Source organism: Mobula birostris, chromosome 6, assembly GCF_030028105.1.
Source record: "Mobula birostris isolate sMobBir1 chromosome 6, sMobBir1.hap1, whole genome shotgun sequence".
NCBI classification, from domain to species: Eukaryota; Metazoa; Chordata; class Chondrichthyes; order Myliobatiformes; family Myliobatidae; genus Mobula; species Mobula birostris.
In genome coordinates this window covers 137,544,603-137,566,480 of record NC_092375.1, presented here as the reverse complement: position 1 = coordinate 137,566,480, position 21,878 = coordinate 137,544,603, and the positions used below count along the sequence as shown (strand labels likewise).

Below are 21,878 nucleotides of genomic sequence, written 5' to 3'. Positions count from 1 at the left end.
CCCTTCAACCATCAGGTTCCTGAACCAGTGTGGTAACTTCACTCAGCTCAACTTTGAGCTGATTCCACAATCTATGGACTCAATTCAAGGCCTTTCCAACTCAGGTCTTTGTATTCACTTATTATTACTTTATATGTGCACCGTTTGTCTTCTTTTGCACACTGGTTCTCAGTCTTAGTTTGTGCTCTATTGTATTTCTTTGTTCTATTGTGAATGTCTGCAAGAAAATGAATTGTATATGGTGACATACACACCTTTGATAATAAATTCACTTACAACTTTGAAAACAGAAAACATATAGATCAACAAACACAATTACAAATTTTTACAAGCAACTGAATATATGAGCAAACAGCTTATTTATTTAGAAGTTTAAACTCTGGCAATGTGTTTAATATTTGCCGTAATATTGGTAGTTAAGGATGGATGTCCTCAGCACAAAACTAATATAAAGCAGCCATGAAGTTTCCAGGAATGCTTCACATTCACTACGTAGACTGATAAATAATTGTGAGGAAAAAGGGTACAGTCTAATCTGAAAGCTTGTGACTCTGCCCACTTATACTCCATAGAATGCCTCAGCATTCTCCACACGTCCCACCCCAAGAATCTTGAAGTTTATACCAACAAATATTCCTCCTCTTTTCAAGTCAGGTATTACTAGTCCAGTGAAGTATTTTGAAAACTTTAACCTAAAAATGTTCCAAATAAACCTTTTGAAGAATTCTGCAGAGAATACATGTGTCCCGAGGACTCAGCAGTAACAACGAAAGTCATACAAGCAATGTTATATTCTTTTCAATGATTAAAATTAGTTTCACGTTAAACAATAAAAAACATTTTGCAAGGTAACAATATATAATTTTAAAGTTTGAAAAGTATTTCAAAGTTGAGTGCAAACAATTAAAAGAAAGGAGATATATTAAATAGAAATCCCTTTCCTACTTTTAAAAACAATTTGTACCCCCAAAATCTGTCTCTAAATACCATAAGGATTGCAATCTTTATTTGAGTGGTCCCAAACCTCATTGTCAGTTTCCTATTTGTTGCTTATGCAAGCTAAAACTTACGGCTACCCTATGCACGTACTGCATAATCCTGCAGCTGCCACTAATTGACCTTGCATCTGCAACCTTGGGACCCAGTCCTTAAATGGATACTTATACATGAAAAGCAGCACCTTTTGCTTTCTCAAAGTACCAGAAACTAAAGAATAGGCAAGAGTCAGAGTAATACAATATGGAAACAGGCATTTTGCCAATACTGACCATGGTACCCACCAAGCTCATTCCATTTGCCCTTGTTTGGCCCATGTCCTTCTAAACCTCTCCTATTCATCTGTCCTTTAGATGTTATCATTGTACCTGCTTCTACCACTGTCTTGCAACTCATTCCATACACACCACCATGAAGTCTTTACTGCTCAGGACCCTATTAAATCTTTCATCTCTCACTTTAAACCTATGTCCTCTAGTTTTTAGCTCCCTTTTCCTGGGAAAAAGACAATGTGTGTCACCCTATGTATGCCCCTCATGATTTAAATACACCTCTACAAGGTCATTCCTCAATCTTCTACATTCCAAGGAATTAAGTCCTAGCCTGCCCAACCACTCTCTATATCTCAGGCGCTCGAGTCCTGAAAGCACCCTTGTAAATCTTCTCTGCTAGACTGGAGTGAGTGTGCACCCAAAGACTCAATTATTTGGAAAATATGATGAGAACCATGTCTGAAGTATGTTTTTCATGCAAAGCAGCTACAAGGACACTACAGGACAACACCCAGGTATTCTCTACAGCATCTTGCCAGGGAGGTTTCTGTACAGAGTAATACCACACATCTGTAGTCTGTGAATGCTTGGATTTTGTGTAAGCTTGCAATGGGAACAATCCATCAGGCCCACCCTACCTACTCTTGAAGGCCGAAGGACAAGTAGATAAAGTCTTCTCTCCTGGAAAGCAGAGGTTGGGTGACCTCTCTAATGTAACTAAACAGCAAACTGTGAAATGTACAGCAGTACTGGGCCAAAAGTCTGTGGCACATATATAACTAAGTTGCCCAAGACTTTTGCACAGTATGATATTTGTCAATGAGAAGTGGAGAGCAAGTTTATAAACTTGGCTGGAACAAAGGATGTTGGGAATGGTGAGGGTGGAGTGCTACGGGAGGGGCGTGGGACAGGTGGCATAGAAGTGCCAGGGGCATGAGTGCAGACACATCCAACTCTGAAACACCAGATGCTACTTGATTCCAATCAATTGATTTAATGTTTCAACTTGGAATGCTCCCAGAGATAGGAAACTAAGAAAGTGACCAAGAACTTGGTAACAAAATCCCATCTGGAAAGAAGAGGTTCCAATTCTGGTAACAAGCTCAAAATGTCCTCAGGATAAGCCCATTTTCAACCACATCATTTGGGTTTTTTTTTCCAGCATTGTGAGAAGAGATTTCTAGACCTTAATTTAATTTTCTTTTCCCTTGTTTAGTTTTGGATGTAGAATAGTGCTGGACAGAATAGCTTCAGGCTTATTTCCTATTTGTCAGATGTCATTATTAGAAAAAAAGAACAGAAGCATACATCTAACTTCCCAATAGTAATGCTTGGCCCAAAAAGTACGATAAAGCCACTTTTGAAGTTAAATGATCTTGGATAGTTGAAGACATTTATTTCAACGTGTTTTATTGTTCTCTTAATGCTGTAAAATACTTCAGTGTTAGTTTTGAATTTTGAAAGACTGAACCTCTTACTCTGTTCTTTAACAATAGCATCATCTGGAGGATAATCTGTGCATTACAGATTTTCAACTTGGATTAACTTCTAACCTTCTCCAAATATAGCACCCTCATCAACATGGATACAAAGCAAACACCATCATGAAATTGAAACGCCGTCGCTGTGAAGCATCAATATATCTAGATCCCCCCACCCCCAGATGTAATCATGTTATCATAAAATCAACAGAAAATTTAAACCAAGTACAAAATATTGACAAATAGTAAAGCAAAGGAACATTACACCAATTTTCTTCACTTTATTAATTTTTTTTTTAGAAGTTTCTACAATGCAACAAAAAAAGTTAAAAAAAAGGTTTATACAGTGCAAAACAAACATATCAAGTGTACAGTTCATAGGAGTTAAGGAAAAGCACCCATAGTAGAATCATATAAAGTTAGTTACCACCCCACCCTCCCACTACCCAACTCCAAGCCAACCTTACGATATATAGAAATGTTAATCAGAACTTTTATCACCACAGAGCTGTATTTATAAAAAGGTATATTGCCTACTACCTGAGCTATAATATATTCACACATAAAAAAACCATAAATCTTAACCAAACAAAACGGAGTAAGGGATTTAAATGCAAAAGAAAAAAAAGGAGCGATGAACCCTTAATCTAAACAGGAATTAAGAAAATATTCAAGAAAAGGTCCCCACACCTTTTAGAACTTTATGTCCGAATTAAGAAGTGAATAATGAATCTTTTCAAGGTCTAAGCAGGACATAATGTCTCTGAGCCACTGAGCATGAGTGGGTGGGGTAACATCTCTCCACTTAAGAAGGACTGCACGTCTGGCCAAAAGAGAGGCAAAAGACAATGTAGGACATTTAGTCAGACTCAGATGCTTGGCAACTTCTCCCAAGGTGCCAAAAAGAGCAATCAGAGGGTTAGGTTCCAAGTAGCAATTAAGTATATGGGATAAAGTTAAAAAGACATCTCTCCAGAATTTCTCCAAGCTAGAACAAGCCCAGTACATATGAATAAGGGAAGCTTCGCCCCCCCCCCCTTTATACTTGTCGCAATGGGGACTAATATCAGGATAGAACCGTGATAATTTAGTTTTAGACATATGAGCCCTGTGTACAGCCTTGAACTGAAAAAGGCAGTGGCGAGCACATAAAGAAGTTGAACTAACTGACTTGAGAATTGAATCCCAAACCTGGTCAGACAGAGGAAAATTTAAATCATGCTCCCAGGCAGTTTTGATTTTGTCAAAGGAGGCTTGCTTCAAAATCGATAACATATCTTGAATAGTGGATATTAAACCTTTACCCAATGGGTTCATATGAAGAAATAAGTCCACAACATTTTTATCAGGTACCTCAGGAAAGTTTGGTATTAAAGGGTTGATAAAATGTCTAATTTGGAGATACCTGAAGAAATGAGTGTTGGTAGGTTGAACTTTACAGACAGTTGTTCAAAAGTTGCAAAGCGATTGTCTATGAAAAGATCTTCAAAGCACCTAATGCCCTCTCTGTGCCAGTCTTGAAATGTGAACTCCTGCATAGAAGGCTGAAAAATATGATTATGTAAAATAGGACTAGAGAGAGAGAGAGAGAGAGAGAGAGAGAGAGAGAGAGAAAGAAACCCTGAAGACCATTATATTTTCTGAACTGAGCCCATATTCTCAGAGTGTGTCTGATGACATGATTAACAATTAGTTTAGGCAGATGGCAAGGAAGTGCGGATCCAAGAAGTGCGGAAATGGAGAAATTCTTATGAGTTCAACTCCATTGCCACCCATATTGGGCAGTTAGACTGATCATAAAAGTAAGACCAAAAGATAAGACAACGTATGTTGGCTGCCCAGTAATATAATCAAAAATTGGGCAAGGCCATACCACCTACCCTTTTAGGTTTTTGAAGGTGAGCTTTATTTAGTCTGGGACGTTTGCCCTTCCATAGATAGAACTAAACAATATAATCTAACGAGTCAAAAAAAGCTTTAACAGTAAAAATTAGTAAAGATTAAAATAAGTATAAAAATTTAGGAAGGATATACATTTTAACAACATTAATTCAACCTATCAGAGACATAGACAGGGGTGACCACTATGTACTAGACTCTGTTTTGTATGATTTAAAAGATTAGTGAAATTTTCTCCAAAAAGACGCTTATAATTCCTTGTTACTGTAATGCCGAGGTAAGTAAATTGATTATTTACTACTTTAAAAGGGAGGTTATGAAATTCTAAAATTTCTGCTTCTCTGTTTATTGGACAGAGCTCGCTCTTATGTAAATTAAGTTTGTATCCGGAAAGCTGGCTAAATTTGTTAAGGAGTGAAAATATTGGGAATAAAGAGGTAGTCGGATTTGACATAAAAACTAAAAGATCATCAGCATGAAGAGAGACTTTGTGCTCAACACCCTCCCTCCAAATCCCCATCGATTCAGCATAGCTACAAAACGCAATTGCCAATGGCTCTTTAGCCAGATCAAAAAGTAAGGGACTTAAAGGGCACCCTTGCCGGGTGCCACATTTAAGGTTGAAAGGTTGGGATTGCTGAGAGTTGGTCAAGGCAGAGGCAGTGGGGTGTGAATATAACAATTTAATCCATGTAATAAAACTTTGCCCAAAATCAATTTTTTCTAAATCTGCAAAAAGATAATACCACTCCACATGATCAAACGCTTTCTCCGCGTCTAGAGAAATGACACATTCAGGAATTCCAGCTGAAGGTGAGTATAAGATATTAAATACACGCCGGATATTTAAAAACAGGGAGACGATTTTGAATAAAACCAGTTTGGTCTTCAGAAATAATTAAGGGTAGAATGTTCTCCAATCTGCAGGCCAAAACTTTAGCCAAAATTTTAACATCAGCATTTAGCAAAGAAATCGGCCTGTATGAAGAACACTCTGACAGATCGTTGACTTTTTTCGCTGAAAGAATGATACATGCCTCATTAAATGATGCTGGCAACTTACTTTGTTTGAACGAGTTGGATAAAACTAAAATTAGTTGAGGCGAAAGCAATGAGGAAAATGATTTATAGAATTCTGCAGAGAACCCATCAGGTCCAGGAGATTTACCAAACTGCAGTACAAAAATAGCTGAGGATATTTCCTCTAATGATAATGGCTCATTCAGTTTTGCTTTGAGATCAAGAGAAAGCATAGGAATATTTAAACTATTTAAGAAATGCTCGACAGAAATATTATAATTTAAAGATTCAGAAGTATAGAGTCGAGAATAGTAATTCTTGAATGTCATTAATTTCAAAATGATTCAAGGTAATCCCATTTCCCATTCAAATTTTTGTAATATGGTGTTTAGCTTTAGAGCGTCTTAGTTGGTTAACTAAAAATTTACCAGATTTATCACCATGGATATAAAACCAGCTCTCACTTTCCAAAAGTTGGCGTTCAATTGGGTGACTGGAAATAAGGTTAAACTTAGTTTGAAGTTCCACTTGTTTCTTATACAATTCCGGATTTTTGGTCTGGGCATATAGTTGGTCTGTTGCTTTAATATGATTGACCAGATCTAATCACTCTTTATGGGTCTTTCTTTTCAAATTCACAGTATATGAAATTACTTGACCCCTTAGATATGCTTTCATAGCATCCCAAACAACCTGACTTGAGGTTTCAGATGACATGTTAGTATTTTTTTTTAAAAAAGTTATCTGGTCCTCCATAAATTTTACAAAATCATTATCTGACAACAAGGTCGGATTAAGCGCCAATGCTTATTCATTTGGGGGAAACCAGGAAGAATTATAGACAGGATGACTGGGGTGTGATCCGAAATCAATATACTCTGATAATCACAAAAGCGAACAGATGGAATCAGCTGATTATCAATTAAAAAATAATCAATTCCAATAAAATCGTGATGGACTTGTGAAAAAAAAAATCTCTTATTTGGATGGAGAAAATACCAGACATCAGAGATACCAAGATTGGAAAGGAAAGACAGAATTGATAAAGCAGATTTACTTGGTAGTCTAGGAATAGAGGACGATCGATCCGAAACTGGATCTAACCAATAATTAAAATCACCACCCAATATGAGAGAATATGAACTCAGCTCAGGCAATACAAAGAAGAAATTATTAAAAAACTCCACATCATCCAAATTAGCAGCATATAAATTAGCCAAGACTACCAGTGTGTTATATAATTTCCCTGAGACAATAATAAAATGACCATTTGTATCAGAAACTTTGTTATGAAGCTCAAACAGAACATTTTGATTTATAAAAATTGAGACTCCCCTGGCTTTAGCCTGAAAAGTAGAATAGAAGTGCTTCCCCACCCATCTTGACATGAGACAAGAGTTATCAGAACTGCAAATGTGTGTTTCTTGCAAAAAAAGCAATTGCTGCATTAAGCTGTTTCAGGTGTGAAAACACCTTCCTTCTTTTAACAGGATGGTTCAATCCCTTAACATTCCAGCTTACAAAATTCAAAGGACTAACCATTGTCCTTTAAAAAAAAAGATAGAGGGTAGTAGGCATAAGCATTGTCAGAAATTTGAGTAACAGCTCTGGGGCAAAAGTATAAAACAAGAAAAACAGGACAGAAATACGTCCTGAATAATACAAATATCTAAAGGTTCTATGAAGAATATTGGCATTAGAGTTCCCTCCCCGCCCTCACACCCCATGGCAAGAGAGCTACCGAGAAGCAGCAGCAAGCTCTTCAAAAAAAAGTCACCCAACTTCCTGTCTCTTAACATCATCATCAGTTCCATCTTTTATCAATTAAAAACCAGAAATCTTTTAGCACTACAAATTAAAGTTATACATAGAGAAAAGAAAAACAATTCCACCAAAATTTGTTAAGCTTAACTCAAGGTAATAATCCAAAAAAAAGATATGAACTAGTATTTAAGAAAAAATATAAAAACAAGTAAACAGACTTCACCCGATGACCTACCCGTGAGAAACTATGAAAAAAAAATTTACTGACTTGAGAAAGAAAGATCAGGAAAAAAAACAGAAAAAAAGTACTTCTCCACCAGTATAAGTAATCAGACCGAATCTGAGGGACTTGAAGTAACATGGAGGCTATCAATAAATTTCTGAGCTTCTGTAGCCGAGTTAAACCACTTTTTGCCTCCACCAGTAAGAGTTATTCAGAGGCGAGCTGAAAATCAAAGGGAAGGCCTGAATCCGCGATTATATAGTTCTTTCATGACTCCTTTATACTCGGCTCGCAGACTCAGAACTTGGGGGGCATAGTCCTCGACAACATTAATTGGTTGACCCTTGTATTCCAACTTCCCTCTCCGACGGGCTTCTCTAACCAAGGGATCTTTAATCTGGTAGCGATGAAAACGAATAACTACTGGGCGTGGCCTGTGCCCCGGCTCCGGCTTAGGTGCTAAGGTATGATGAGCTCTGTCTATCTCGGGCAGGGTCGAAAGTATATCGTTCCCAAAACTCTCACATAGCAAAGTGGAGAAAAATTCAGAGGGAGATCCACATTCGATAGACTCTGGCAGGCTGAGAATGCGTAGATTTTGATGTCTGCTCCGACTTTCCAGGTCAGTAACCATACATATTAGCTTGCTGTTATGATCTCTCAAGCTGGAACAAACGTTTTCCAACTCTTTAAAATGGCAGTCTAAATCATCCATGGCAAACTCGAGATGTGATAAACGTTGGGCATGATCCTCCACTTTGGATTTAATTTGATCCAATTTCAATTCCAATGAACTGAAAGAAGACTTAAATTCAGTTATTATCTCCTGTCAATGCTGTTCTAGTATCGAGATAATGTTTTCGCCCAAGAGGCCAGCCACTGGAACTTCTTTTTTCCCCCGATTTGGTGGACTTTGAAGCCACTGTAAAACAGGCGTATTCGCAGGCAGAAGGGAGAATAAAAAGTTTAACAGTTTGGAATAAAAAAAAGGGGGAGGAGTGCGGAGATAAGAAATAGAACGGAGAGGGTTCCGGTGATGTCATCGTTCAGAATGGCAGCCTAAATCAACAGCTCCTCTGGAAAAACACGTAATTTGTCCTATTGATCCATCAAATACAAGATCTTTCGAAAATATCTGAATTGATAAGGGGGGCAAGAATGGGGAAAAAGAATAGAGATAAAAAAAGCATCACTGCGGAGCCTATGGCAGAGAGAGATGCAACGTGTGGCTCTCCTTCACGTGCGTGTGGTAGCGAAGCTGACGCGAGGCCTCGTGCAGGCGAAGCGGCAAATATGATTAGGATTCTGGAAGAGATAAGGGAAGTCCAAAAAGATATAAAGCAGCAACTAAATTATATAAAGTCAGAGCTCGCCAACGTCAATCAGAAAATAGTGGTGGGAGAGACTCGAATTGAGAAGGTGGAAGATCGCGTGCAAAACGTGGAACAAATACTAAGTAAGATGATAAAAATATTAAATCAACAGGAAAGTAAATTACTTGACCAGGAGGGAAGATTGTGATGGAAAAATATCAGGATTTATAATGTTCCCAAAGGAGCGGAGGGATTGTCGATGATGGACGTTGTAGACAAGCTGCTGCAGGAAGCGCTGGAGATTCCCCAGACTATGGAGATTGAAATTGAGAGGGCACATCATTCGCTCGTCCAGCGGCCTCCCGGAGACAGACAAAATAAATCGCGCTCAATAGTACTTAAATTCCTTCGATTCAAGACCAAGGCGGAGATTCTATGAAGGGCCTGGGGTAAGAAGAGGGTTTTTTGGAACAGGGAGTTGATATACTTCGATCATGATTACCACCCCACCCCCCACCCCGGCGGTCCTACAGAAACGGAAGGTAAACTGAGGGTATTTTACCAAGAAGGGATACGACTATACCAGACGGTGGAAAAGGCGACTACAGACATGAAAAACAGAGGACTGTCCATTAGCGTGGTCAAACCAAGGGAAAGTCTGGCTCAGCAGTTATCCCGAACTGCTTGGGAAATAGTAAGAGAACCTAGAAAGCAGGGGATGGGAGCAGGACGAGAGAAGGATATTAGGAAGAGACTGTTAGTTCTCCGAGGGCAGACCTCACCTCCTCCAGAACAGCCATAAGGTTTGGCTAACTTTGAAAGTGCTGATAAACTAAACAGAAGCAAAAATAGATGGTGATATACCTATCTCGAGAAATACGTATTATAATGTGGATTTTATATTACTTAATTTTTTTTAAATTCATTTATTCATTCCTTTTTCCCCACCTAAATGAGAATATATACATGGGAGGAATACACAGGGAAATCATTTCTGTGTAAAGGACATATAGTAAGTTTTTTTTTACTTACTTTTAGAGGTACTGCAATGGGGGCCCTCAACCCACAGGTAGGAGGGTCTATCCCCCACAGATAGACTTTTCTTCTAGCCCAACCCAGGGTCATCTGGAGACCCCAGCCTTGGAATCACACCTTTGTTACCTTTTTTTTATCATTCGCGTTTCTTAGCTCTTATTTGTTCAGGGAGTAGATCGATTAAGTTATATTCTGCAAATTTCAATGATATACGAACACATAAATACACATGGCTAAGGACAAAGTAAAATTCACATCTTTTAATGTCAATGGGCTGTTGATTCCAGTCAAGCACAGTAAAATTCTATCAAAAATGAAAAAAGAACAAGCTCATGTAGTATATTTACAGGCAACTCACTTGTGATAATGAGCATGGAAAATTAAAGAGAATGGGCTTCACTAATTTGTTTTGCTCCTCATATAAATCAGGACATAGAAGAGGAGTTGCTATTCTCATCTCAAGTAAGCAAAATTTTGAAAAAAGTATTCGAAATGGGAGATAAGGAGGGCAGCTATATTCTGGTAAGGAGGAATATAGATGGAAATCCAGTTACTTTATTGAATATATACGCACCCCCAGGAAGTGATATTAGTTTCTTCCAGAAAATTACTAATATTATGGTAATGGAAACAGAAGGTCTCTTGATATGTGGGGGAGACTTAAATTTACAATTACAACCAAAGTTACACTCTTCCAATAGAAAAACTTATGAAACAAAGTCCTTACATAAGAAAGTTAACACTCTTTTTGAGGATGTTGGTCTAATTGATATATGGAGGGACCTTTTCCCCCACAGAAGGATTATACTCATTATTCTGCTGCCCATTCCATATATACAAGAATAGACTATTTCATAACATTTGGAAAAGATAGAAACAAAATAATCACCTGTGGAATTGGGACAATAGATGTAAGTGACCATGTACCTATATATTTACCTGTTGATTTTGACCTACAACCAAAGAATACTATTTGGAAACTAAATTCAAGTCTACTCAATGATCCCTATTTTAAGGAACAAATTAAAAAAGAAATTGGTCTTTACTTAGAATTCAATGATAATGGAGAGGTTTCACCTCCCATTCTATGGGATACTCTGAAGGCTGCCTTAAGAGGGAAAATTACAGCGATATCTTTATATAAGAAAAAAAATAAGGAATAGAACATTAGAGGAATTATGAAATAAGCTGAAAGAACTAGAAAAAAACACAAATTGAGTTTGGCACAGGATACACTAGAGGAAATTTAAAAAAATTAGGAATGAAATAGTTTGGCTAATCAAGAAATTAGAAAAAAATTAATGTTTCTGAAACAGAGACACTACGAAAGGGCATCTAAATCTATGAAAATACTGGCGTGGAAACTGAAAAAAAAAGATAGCAGAAAATACAATTCATAGAATAAGGGATCCAAGAACAATAAGCTAGGTGAAATTCAAGAAGCTTTTGAAATGTTTTACAAAACTCTATGTTCCAAAGTTCCAGGGGGAAGCATAACCTAAACTGACACCTTCCTGAATTCCTTAGAGTTACTCATTTTAAACAAAGAACAAAATAGAACGATGACTGCTGACATAAATGAAGTTGAACTAAAAACTGCAATTAGTAGGCTTAAATTAAGCAAGTCACCAGGACCAGATGGCAGAGTGGTATAAAGAGTTTAGAAGTGAGTTAATTCCTATTTTACTCCCCACACTGAACTGGACCCGAAGAAAGGCGCAAATGCCACCCAGCTGGAAGGAAGCGATAATCTCAGCTATACTAAAAGAAGGCAAGGATAAAATGGAATGTGGGTCATTTAGACCAATATCTGTTCTTAATGTGGATTATAGAATATTTACCTCCATCATGGCCAAACGATTAGAAGAGTTTCTACCCACACTGATACATAACGATCAGACAGGTTTTATACAGCAACGCCAAACACAAGACAGTATATGAAGGACACTTCACATTATGGATCATATTTTTAAAAATGAAATTGAAACAACAGTGATAAGCGTGGACGATGAAAAGGCATTTGATTCGGTTAATCGGAATTTTCTTTACAGAGTTTTACATAGATTTGGTCTACGTGACACAATTATTAAAACTATACAGGCACTGTACGACAATCCTACTGCCAGGATTAAAATCAATGGATATTTATCTAATAGTTTTACCCTAGAAAGGGGCACGAGACAGGGTTGTGTATGGTCACCGCCACTCTTCGCATTATATCTGGAACCATTAGCTCAGTACATCAGACAAAATGAAGATATCAGGGGAATTACTATTAAAGGGACAGAGCATAAATTGCCTGTTACGTGGATGACATTTTGATCTATCTAGGGCAACCAACATACTCTTTACCAAAATTGATGCAATCCTTTGAACAATATGGCCAATTATCAGGATACAAGATCGACATAGATAAAACCCAACTACTTTCATATAACTATAGCCCACCAAGAGAAATTGAAAGCAGATATCCTTGGGCATGGCAAACAGAGTCCGTCAAATATTTGGGCATCATTATGCCAAAAGATTTGGCAAAATTATCAGAATGCAATTATCAGCCTATATATAAAAAAATTACGGAAGATATAACAAGATGGAACCTAATTCCTTTTCTTGGTCTCAGTTCAAGTATTGAATCTATTAAAATGAATATACTGCCCAGACTACTATATCTCTTTCAGACCCTGCCAATAGAGATTAACCAAAATCAATTCAATGAATGGAACAAGATGCTATTAAGATATATACGGCAAGGTATAAGGCCTAGGGTTTGTCTCAAAACTTTGCAAATAGCCAAGGAAAAGGGGGGATGGGGCCTACCTTCTCTTAGAGATTATTATTTTGCAGCACAGTTGAGAGCCGTGATATGCTGGTGCAACCCATCATATGGCGCACAATGGAAAAACATTGAGGATACTTTCCATCCCCATACAGGCAATTTTGGCTGATAACAACCTACAAGGTTACATAAATAATATTGACAACCCGTGGGTGAAATGGACTCTTAAAATATAGAAAACTATTATAAAAGAATATAAACTAGAGAGAGCCATTGCAATTCTTAAATGGTGTGCATGTGACTCGGATTTTACGTCAAATAAACTGGATGCTAGATTTAAGGACTGGACAGCTAAAGGAATAAAAGCTATTTGCAATATAATGAAAGAAGGAACACTGTTCAGTTTTGAAATGCTCGAAGAGAAACACTTATTAGAAAAACAAGACTTTTACCGGTATTTACAGATGCGACAGTATGTTAATAGGACGGTTAAAAACGTAACCAAGGCAAGTACATGTCTGATAGAGCTATTTAGAAAAACATATTAATTCAGACAATGGTAGTAGAATAATTTCAAGCGTTTATAAGGGTTTGTCAAATCTTAAAACACATTCGACTTCATACATTAAAACAAAATGGGAGAAGGAAGGAGGGATAATAATATCTGAGGAAGACTGGACAATAATATGGAGGTATCAATGGAATTGTACCAGTTCACAGAAATGGAGGGAGTTCGGGTGGAAAAACCTGTTAAGATATTTTATTACACCCTCTCAGAAATCCCATTATAATAGTAACCCCCCTGTTGCTGCAGAAATTGTGGAAATCAAAATGCAAACCATTATCATATTTTCTGGGAATGCCCAATTATCAAAGACTATGGGAGAGGGATACATGATGCCCTACAAGACATCTTTAAATGTGAAATACCCTTAGAGAGTAAGACCATATTTTTGGGTATATACCTCAAGAATGGTTGAAAAGAGATAAATATTTAACGAGTGTACTGCTGGTGGCTGGTAAAAAGACCCTTACCAGGAAATGGTTATCTCAGGAGGGCCCAACTTTAAATGTGTGGATGGAAATTACGATGGACATTTACAAAATGGAGAAGATAACAGCATCTGTTAATCATAAGTTGGAACAATTTTATTCATACTGGAAAAAATGGTTTAACTACATAACACCTCATAGGCCTGATTTTATTCTCACAAGTCAATGGATATGTTGTAAAAAAAATCACTCCCTACTCTGTACATAGTTTTCTTCTTTCATTTGTTCTTTCTTTCCTCTCCTTTCTATAAGTGTGTACCTCATAAATATTATGTGGAGATTTGTGACAAATATGATTATGATATATATGTACATTATCTGAAATACATCTTATGGAAATGTTTGTTTGATGAAATTCAATAAAGAATAAATTACAAAAATAGAACAGAGCGATAGCTTTTAGCGACTAAACCATCGCCATCTTGACCAAAAGTCCTTCACTCTCGTCCTGCTATCAAAATAGAGTTAATTTAAGAGAAAAACTGCAAGACATCAAAATACTCTGCAGGTTAGGCAAGGTACAGTCAATGCAATCTCAGAAGACCATCACTTCCTGCATGGCTTATTTTCTCTGCATAATCACAACTATCTCATAGTTAAGAGACTTAGATCAGCTTTATGGTACAGAACACATTAGAAGAGGCCAGACAAAAAAAGAAAGTTATTTGTTCTAGATAGATGCATATCTCAATTCTTTTGGCTAAAAATCATTGAAGCCTGCTACCCACAAGATTAATTTCTCTATACAGATAATTTATAATACTACAAAGATAATAATACATTATAGAACAATAATAATAAAAATGTTTGCATACAATGCCATTAGCTTGTTAACTAAAATGCACTAGTTTTAATCTGATTACAAGAGTGCAGATCCTTTTAAAATGAGAAAATTGAGGAAGTCACATGACTTTTTCCAGCTCTTAAAAGCATATTTAAATGACTTTACAGACAGTACAATTTGGACTGCAACACTAACAGTTATCCTTAGATTTTTATTTAACAGTTATGTGGTCAATCAGCTACAGATGAAAGAACAATAAATTCATAAAGTTCACAAATTTCTTTTTGGCCCAGTTAAAAAGTAGTATTTCTATGTTAAAACCAAAAAGTATTCTTAATAAAGAAACCAGTCACATACACTGGATTTTATACTTAGCTTTATCAAATGCTTGGCAACATTTGAGGAAACTACAGTATAAACAAAAGTTAGTATCAACTGTAAAACAAAATTCTTTGAGCTCATATGATAATTATTCTCACATTTTTTCTCACGTTGAGTAGCAGAGATTAAAACTCTATATTCTGTGTGTTTTAGAAAAGGAAATGAATAAAACTATAGATATACTGTGGGTTGCAAAAATGACATTCAAAGCTAAATCACAACAGAGAACAGAATAAACAAAATTTCCACATAAACCAACATATAGTTTGCAGCATTTCATTATTTAAGTGATTGTATCAAATTATAAATTGTAGGATTAACAATAGAAGAACAATGTTTCTTTACCTGATCTTTTTGTTTTGTTGCAGACTTTGAAGATTCATAATCTTTTTTGGTTTCCAAAATCTTCTTGACAAGTCCACCTTGATGAAAACAGATTAGTCTTGTGTGTATGCATTGAAAAAAATTTACAAGCTTGTAAAATTTGTTTGAGAGAGGTGACTTCCTCTGATTGGGAAGCCCAGAACAAATGGAAATAAACTTAGAGCCAAACTAATTTTTGTATTAATCAGAAAGCACTTCACCCAGGCAATGGAACCATTATGGAATTCTCTTCCAATGGACCATGGATACAAGGTCAATCTGAATACAGTTGTCCATCGGTATCTGCGGGGGATTAGTTCCAAGACCCCCTGCGGATGCCAAAATCCGCGGATGCTCAAGTCCCTTATATAAAATGGCATAGTATTTGCATATACAGGTGTCCTCCACTTTTTGAACGTTCGCTTTACGAAACCTCACTGTTACGAAAGACCTACATTAGTATCCTGTTTTCGCTTTCAGATGTTTGCAGTGTTACGAAAAAAAAAGCAGCGCGCGATAAAAAATCAAGCGTGCGAAAAGATCAGCGCACGCCCTGAGCAGCCGCTCTCCCCGGGATTCTCGCTGGCATTGCTTAAACACAAGCATGTGAGCAGCCGTTTGCAAGATGAGTTCTAAGGTATCGGAAAAGCCTGAAAGAGCTTGTAAGGGTGTTACGTGAAAAGCGTGAAACTAGCGTTTTGATCGTGGTGAACGAAGTAAGGACAAAGTGAGTTTGGCTTGTGGAAGCTGACGAACATGATGTTGAAGAGGTTTTGGCACCCGATGACCAAGAACTGACAGATAAAGAGCTGATGCAATTGGAAGAAAAAAGGATAAGAATCGAAACCGAATGAGTAATGATAAAGTACAACTTTAATTTTGAAAGAGTACGTCGGTTTAGGAGATATTTGCAGGATGGTTTGAGTCCTTACAAAGAACTATATGATAGAAAAATGCACAAGGCTCAGCAGTCAAGCAAGCCTTCCACATCAGCCACAGCAGACGACGAACCTCGAGCTTCGACATCGAGTCGGGCAGAGATAGAAGAAGATGAGCTGCCTGCCCTAATGGAAACAGACGATGACGCGATGACATCCCAGTGTCCCACCACTCCAACCCCCAGGCCATGGAGAGATACCGATTCGCAGAGAATGCAATGGTAGCCGGGAGGCACACAGCACATCTTTGAGAAAAAAGCCAAAATAAACATGCTAATTAATTAGGTGCCGCCAACACATAATTGTCGGCCCAGATCAGAGATGACGCAATCGGAAATCGGCACTGATCTGGGCCGACAATTACATTTTGGGCGGCACCTAATTAATCAGCTTGTTTATTTCAGCTTTTTTTCTCAAAGGTGTGCTGTGTGCCTCCCGGCTACCACTGGACCCCTGCGTGCTTCGTAGCAATGTATCGCTCGGCGTCCTGGAGGGTGGGAGCCACTGCACCATCCCAACCTGCGACGACTCAGCCTAACACACCATCATCAGTGTGCTCGGCGCTGAACCAATTCCGGTAAGTGATACTACACTGCACATACATTACTTCTACTTTATATAGGCTGTGTATTTTTACGTGTTATTTGGTATGATTTGGCAGCTTCATAGCTTAAAGGTTACTGGAGAGAGTGTTTTTGCCAACAGCGCGTGAGATTTTCTGCCGACGGGGCTTGCGTGAGATTTTTGCTACGGAGAACAGCTCAGTAATGATTGTGGAAAAGTATTTCTACTTTATATAGGCTGTGTATTTATCATATCATTCCTGCTTTTACTAAATGTTACTGTTATTTTAGGTTTTATGTGTTATATGGCATGATTTGGTAGGTTATTTTTGGGTCTGCAAACGCTCACAAAATTTTCCCATATAAATAAATGGTAATTGCTTCTTCACTTTACGACATTTCGGCTTACGAACCGTTTCATAGGAACGCTCTACCTTTGGATGGCGGGGGAAACCTGTAACCCACGCACATCCTCCCATATACTTTAAATCATCTCTAGATTACTTATAATACCTAATACAATGTAAATGCTATGTAAATAGTTGTCATACTGTATTGTTTAGAGAATAATGACAAGAAAAATAGTCCGCACATGTTCAGTACAGACACAAACACCGTAGATCTTCTGGGAACGCCGATACTACCTTGGTATCAGCTGATGCCGATTCTCCCGTGATCTTTAAATTCTTGAGCTGTAGTGCTTTACATAGCTAGCCAGCCATCCCTTACTAGCCTTAAACTCCTTCCTCTCGCTCACAACACAAGTAGCAAACGAATGAGACACGACGCGAACAATGCTCAAACAACGAGTGCTGGAGAGAGACTGAGGATCTGTGAAATGGTGGGAGGCTACAGCAGGGTATGCCTACACATCACTTCATTCGCGTGGATTCAACGTAGTGTTCGGCGCGCGGCAAATTCAAGTTTTGCTTTTTGGAACTTTCTGGAATTTTTTCTCCTATTTTCAATCCGCGGTTGGTTGAATCCATGGATGTGGCACCCACTGATACGGAGGGCCAACTGTACTGTAAAATTCAGATGGGTTAAATTTTCAAAGGCTAAAATATTTAAACTTATACTAAACAGGGTCAATGAAATTTCAATACAGGGCAGGTACGATCTCCAGAAAGCCATCTCACTTGTAAAGTGGCAATTCCAAGCTCAACTTGAATCACTAAAATGCTATAGCAGGGCTTGAATTCTATCACCCCCTACAAAAGTGAAACCAAGCAACAAGACTTTGCTCCCACATGAGCTCAATGCCCCTTATGTTCCTTTAACTGTCAAAGTATGGAGGAACCTTCAGGAACTCCCAAAGCCCCCAATGACCCTGTGATTTCAGTCTCTGAGGCTAACGTGAGAGCTCCCTTCAGGGGGTGAACTCAAGGAAAACATCCAGATGTCCCACCTGACCCAGTACTAAAGACCTGTGCTGATCAACTGGCTGGAGTATTCACTGAAATTTTCAACCTTTCACTTTGGAAGACTGAGGTACTCACCTGCTTCAATCAGGCTTCAATCGTACCAGTGCCCAAGGAGAACTTGGTAACCTGCCTCAATGACAATTATCCAGTAGCCCTTACATCCACTGTGATGAAGTGCTTTGAAAAGTTGGTAATGAAACACATCAACTCCTGTCTGACAAGCGACTTGGATCCACTCTAATTTGCCTACTGGCACAACAGGTCATCAACAGGTGCCATTTCATTGGCTCTTCACTCAACCCTGGAACATCTGGACAGTGAAGATGCATATAATCAGCATGTTCTTCATTGACTAGCTTAGCAATCAATACTATCATCCCCTCAAAACTAATCAATATACCTCAAGACCTTGGCCTCAATACCTCCTTATGAACTTGGATCCTTGATTTCCTCACTTAAACACCCAATCAGTTCAGAGTGGCAACATCTCCTCCACAATCTCCATCAGCACACGTGCACCACCTGGCTGTGTGCTTAGTACCTTGCTCTACTCACTTTATACTTATGACTATGAGGCTAAGCACAGGTCCAATGCCATATTTAAGTTTGTTGACAACACTGCAGTCGTCAGCCGAATCAAAAGTGGCGATGAACGTAGGAGGATGATTGAAAATCTGGCCAAGTTGTGCCACAACAACGACCTCCCAATCAATGTCAGCAAGACCAATGTGCTGATTATTGACTTCAGGAGGATGAAGCCGGAAGTCCGTGAACCAGTCCTCATCGGGGCGTCAGAGGCGGAGAATGTCAGCGATTTTAAATACCTCAGTGTTATTATTTCAGAGGATTTGTCCTGGATGCAGCATATGAGTGCCATCATGAAGAAAGCATAACAGTACCTCTACTTTCTTTGAAGTCGGCGAAGATTCAGCATGTTATCTAAAACTTTGACAAACTTCTATAAATGTGCAATGGAGATTATATTGTCAAGTTGCATCATGGCCTGGTAATGGAAACACCAAAGATCTTGATTGGAAAAGCCAAAAAAAAAATGTGGATATAACCCAGTCCATCATGGTAAAACCCTCTCCACCACTGAACACATTTACACGGAGCGCTGAGCACTGTCACAGGAAGCAACATCCATCAAGGATCCGCACCATACAAGCCATGCTTTCTTCTTGCTGCTGCCATCGGGCAACATGAAAAGGAGCCTCAGGACACACACCACCAGTTTCTGGAACAGTTATTAACCCACAATCATCAAGCTCTTGGATCCAGAGGGGATAACTTCACTTGCCCCATCACCGAACTGTTCCCACAACTTATGGGATAACTTTCAAGGACTCATCTCATGTTCTCGATATTTATTGCTTTTTACTATTATTATTTCCATTTTTCTTTTCATATTTGCACAGTTTGTTGCCCTTTGTACATTGATTGTTTGTCTGTTCTGTTGGGTGCAGTCTTTCATTGATTCTATTATGTTCCTTGAATTTACTGTGAATACCCACAAGAAAATATGCCAGATATGCACTTTGATAATAAATTTAAATCATCTCTTTATAACTCCTATATTCAATGGAATACAAGCTTAATAACATAACCTTTCATAATTTAACATTTTAAGGCCTGACTGTCTTTGGTGGAGTGCTGTAAGTGAATTATACACTAGATGCAGTTAGGGCAGAGCCTTGTACAATTGTAACATAATTTCCACCCTTTGTAATTCTAGCTCACGAAGGATAGGCCAACAAACTAATGTCTTTAAAAAATGTCTCTTTATCTTTCACTAGCCTTTTGCAATTTCAATACTTGGCTTTTAAATCTCTCTATGCAACAAATCATACCTTAAATTACCATATAATCACCCACACTGAACACTATCAATGAGATCTGCACACAAACTAAACACAACATTTTCACTAGACACTTTACGTTCCCATCTATCCACACTGCTTAGTATTTAACAAACTTAACATCACTAGACTTAATAGATTGTTTATCTTTTTATCGAAATAAAGTTTTTAAAAAGCTAAAAGAAAAGAAAACCTCATTAAATACCTCTGCATGACACCACTTATGATGCAAAATAAGGGAAGCTATGACATTAAGTAGCATTTATTAGTCGCACTTACCATGGTCTTCACCATCATGCAGTTCTACTACTGCCACCTAGAAAATAAAAACAGATTTGAAGTAAATCCAATTAACCATTCTATCACTCCAGAGCAAATGGTAACATTTCTTTTACGAAATGTGATTATTAATATTTTTAAATATTTCAAAATCAAGGGCAAACAATCCTAATCATATTCTACTGTATTGCCATTGTTTCACTATTGTAGAATGATTATTGTTACATCTTTTGAGGTTAAAAATTAGTAATAATTCCAGTATTTAAATTGCTCATTGTTATAGGAATAGGAGATAAGATGTTTTAAAACTTCCTCTAAAAATACAAGAGTTGGAGACAAACCTTCAATTAAGACAACTGTAGAACATTTTACTGTTTCAGTCATGGCAGACCAACATTTCCTTGCCCCCATACCCCTTCTACCCCCAGCAGAACTCTTAGCCCACAAAGGAACAAACCAAATCTACCCATTTTCTTCTAGTTCCTGATAATTGGCTTACTGTGCCACGAATAATTAAACATACTATTCCTGGGTTTAAAATTGTAGTTGAACTCATATGATGTAAATGGAAGTGGCTATACATATTTAAAGAATGCAGCTTTATATGCCAGAACATACACTCTTATCTACTCAAAGCATGTTTAAAATGTAAATCACAACACAGCAGCCTGATCAGTGGGCAAAGTGACTAATACCATATTGATTAGTTGCCCGGTTTGTCAGGTGGATCAGATCAATAATCAGTTACAAATCAAAAAAGTTATGACTCCTCCCACATTCCAACAACATATGGGTTAGGATGGTCACATGGGTGTAATTGGGCAATGCGGACACATTGGACTGGAAGGGCCTGTTACTGTACTGTATTGCCAAACTAAAACAAAAAGTAAATTATAAATTACAGTTTACTACATACCAGTTTTCTGCCAATGTGGCACTGTAATTCACTATTTGTTGACTTTTCCTGAAAACTGTGTATCATGAGTTTAATAATAACAACCAGTGAAAATATACTTGAGCCTTCCATAAGCATAGGGGATTCTTTTTTAAAGCAGCAAATCAAATTAATTCTAGAATTTATAATCATACCTGCAACAATACTAGGGATGTCAACTATTTTCATCGTAACCCATGGAAACAATGATACTGAATTCTGCATAAAAGTAAGTGATGGCCAACTCAAGGTTGAGATCTTTGCTTTACTCTCACCTTATCTAGATCAGCCCATTTTACATCTGCCTACTCCTCAAATAAATAGACTGTATTAAATAAAGTCTGGGTGTACCAATTATTCCACTAAAATTAACATAGGACACAGATGTTCTAAGAGGGGGAAAAAGACTATCAAGGTTGTCATACGAAAATAGGACATCACAAATTTCAATATTCAAAGTTTTGCCAGTTTTAAGTGATTGAAAAGGTATTTTAAAATAACTTATTGGTCCTCTCTGG

At 37.7% G+C, this 21,878-nt stretch overlaps 1 protein-coding gene across 2 annotated transcripts in view; it reads right to left on the bottom strand.

Annotated features, from left to right (window-relative positions):
- traf3ip1 (TNF receptor-associated factor 3 interacting protein 1) overlaps nt 1–21,878 on the bottom strand; it is a 139,713-nt gene that overhangs the window by 32,583 nt on the left and 85,252 nt on the right. For both annotated transcript variants that reach the window (XM_072261448.1, XM_072261449.1), the window contains 2 exons: nt 20,427–20,463; nt 15,346–15,422 (listed from right to left, as the gene is read on the bottom strand). In XM_072261448.1, the coding sequence (XP_072117549.1) occupies nt 15,346–15,422; nt 20,427–20,463 (114 nt within the window). The remainder of the gene's footprint in view (nt 1–15,345; nt 15,423–20,426; nt 20,464–21,878) is intronic.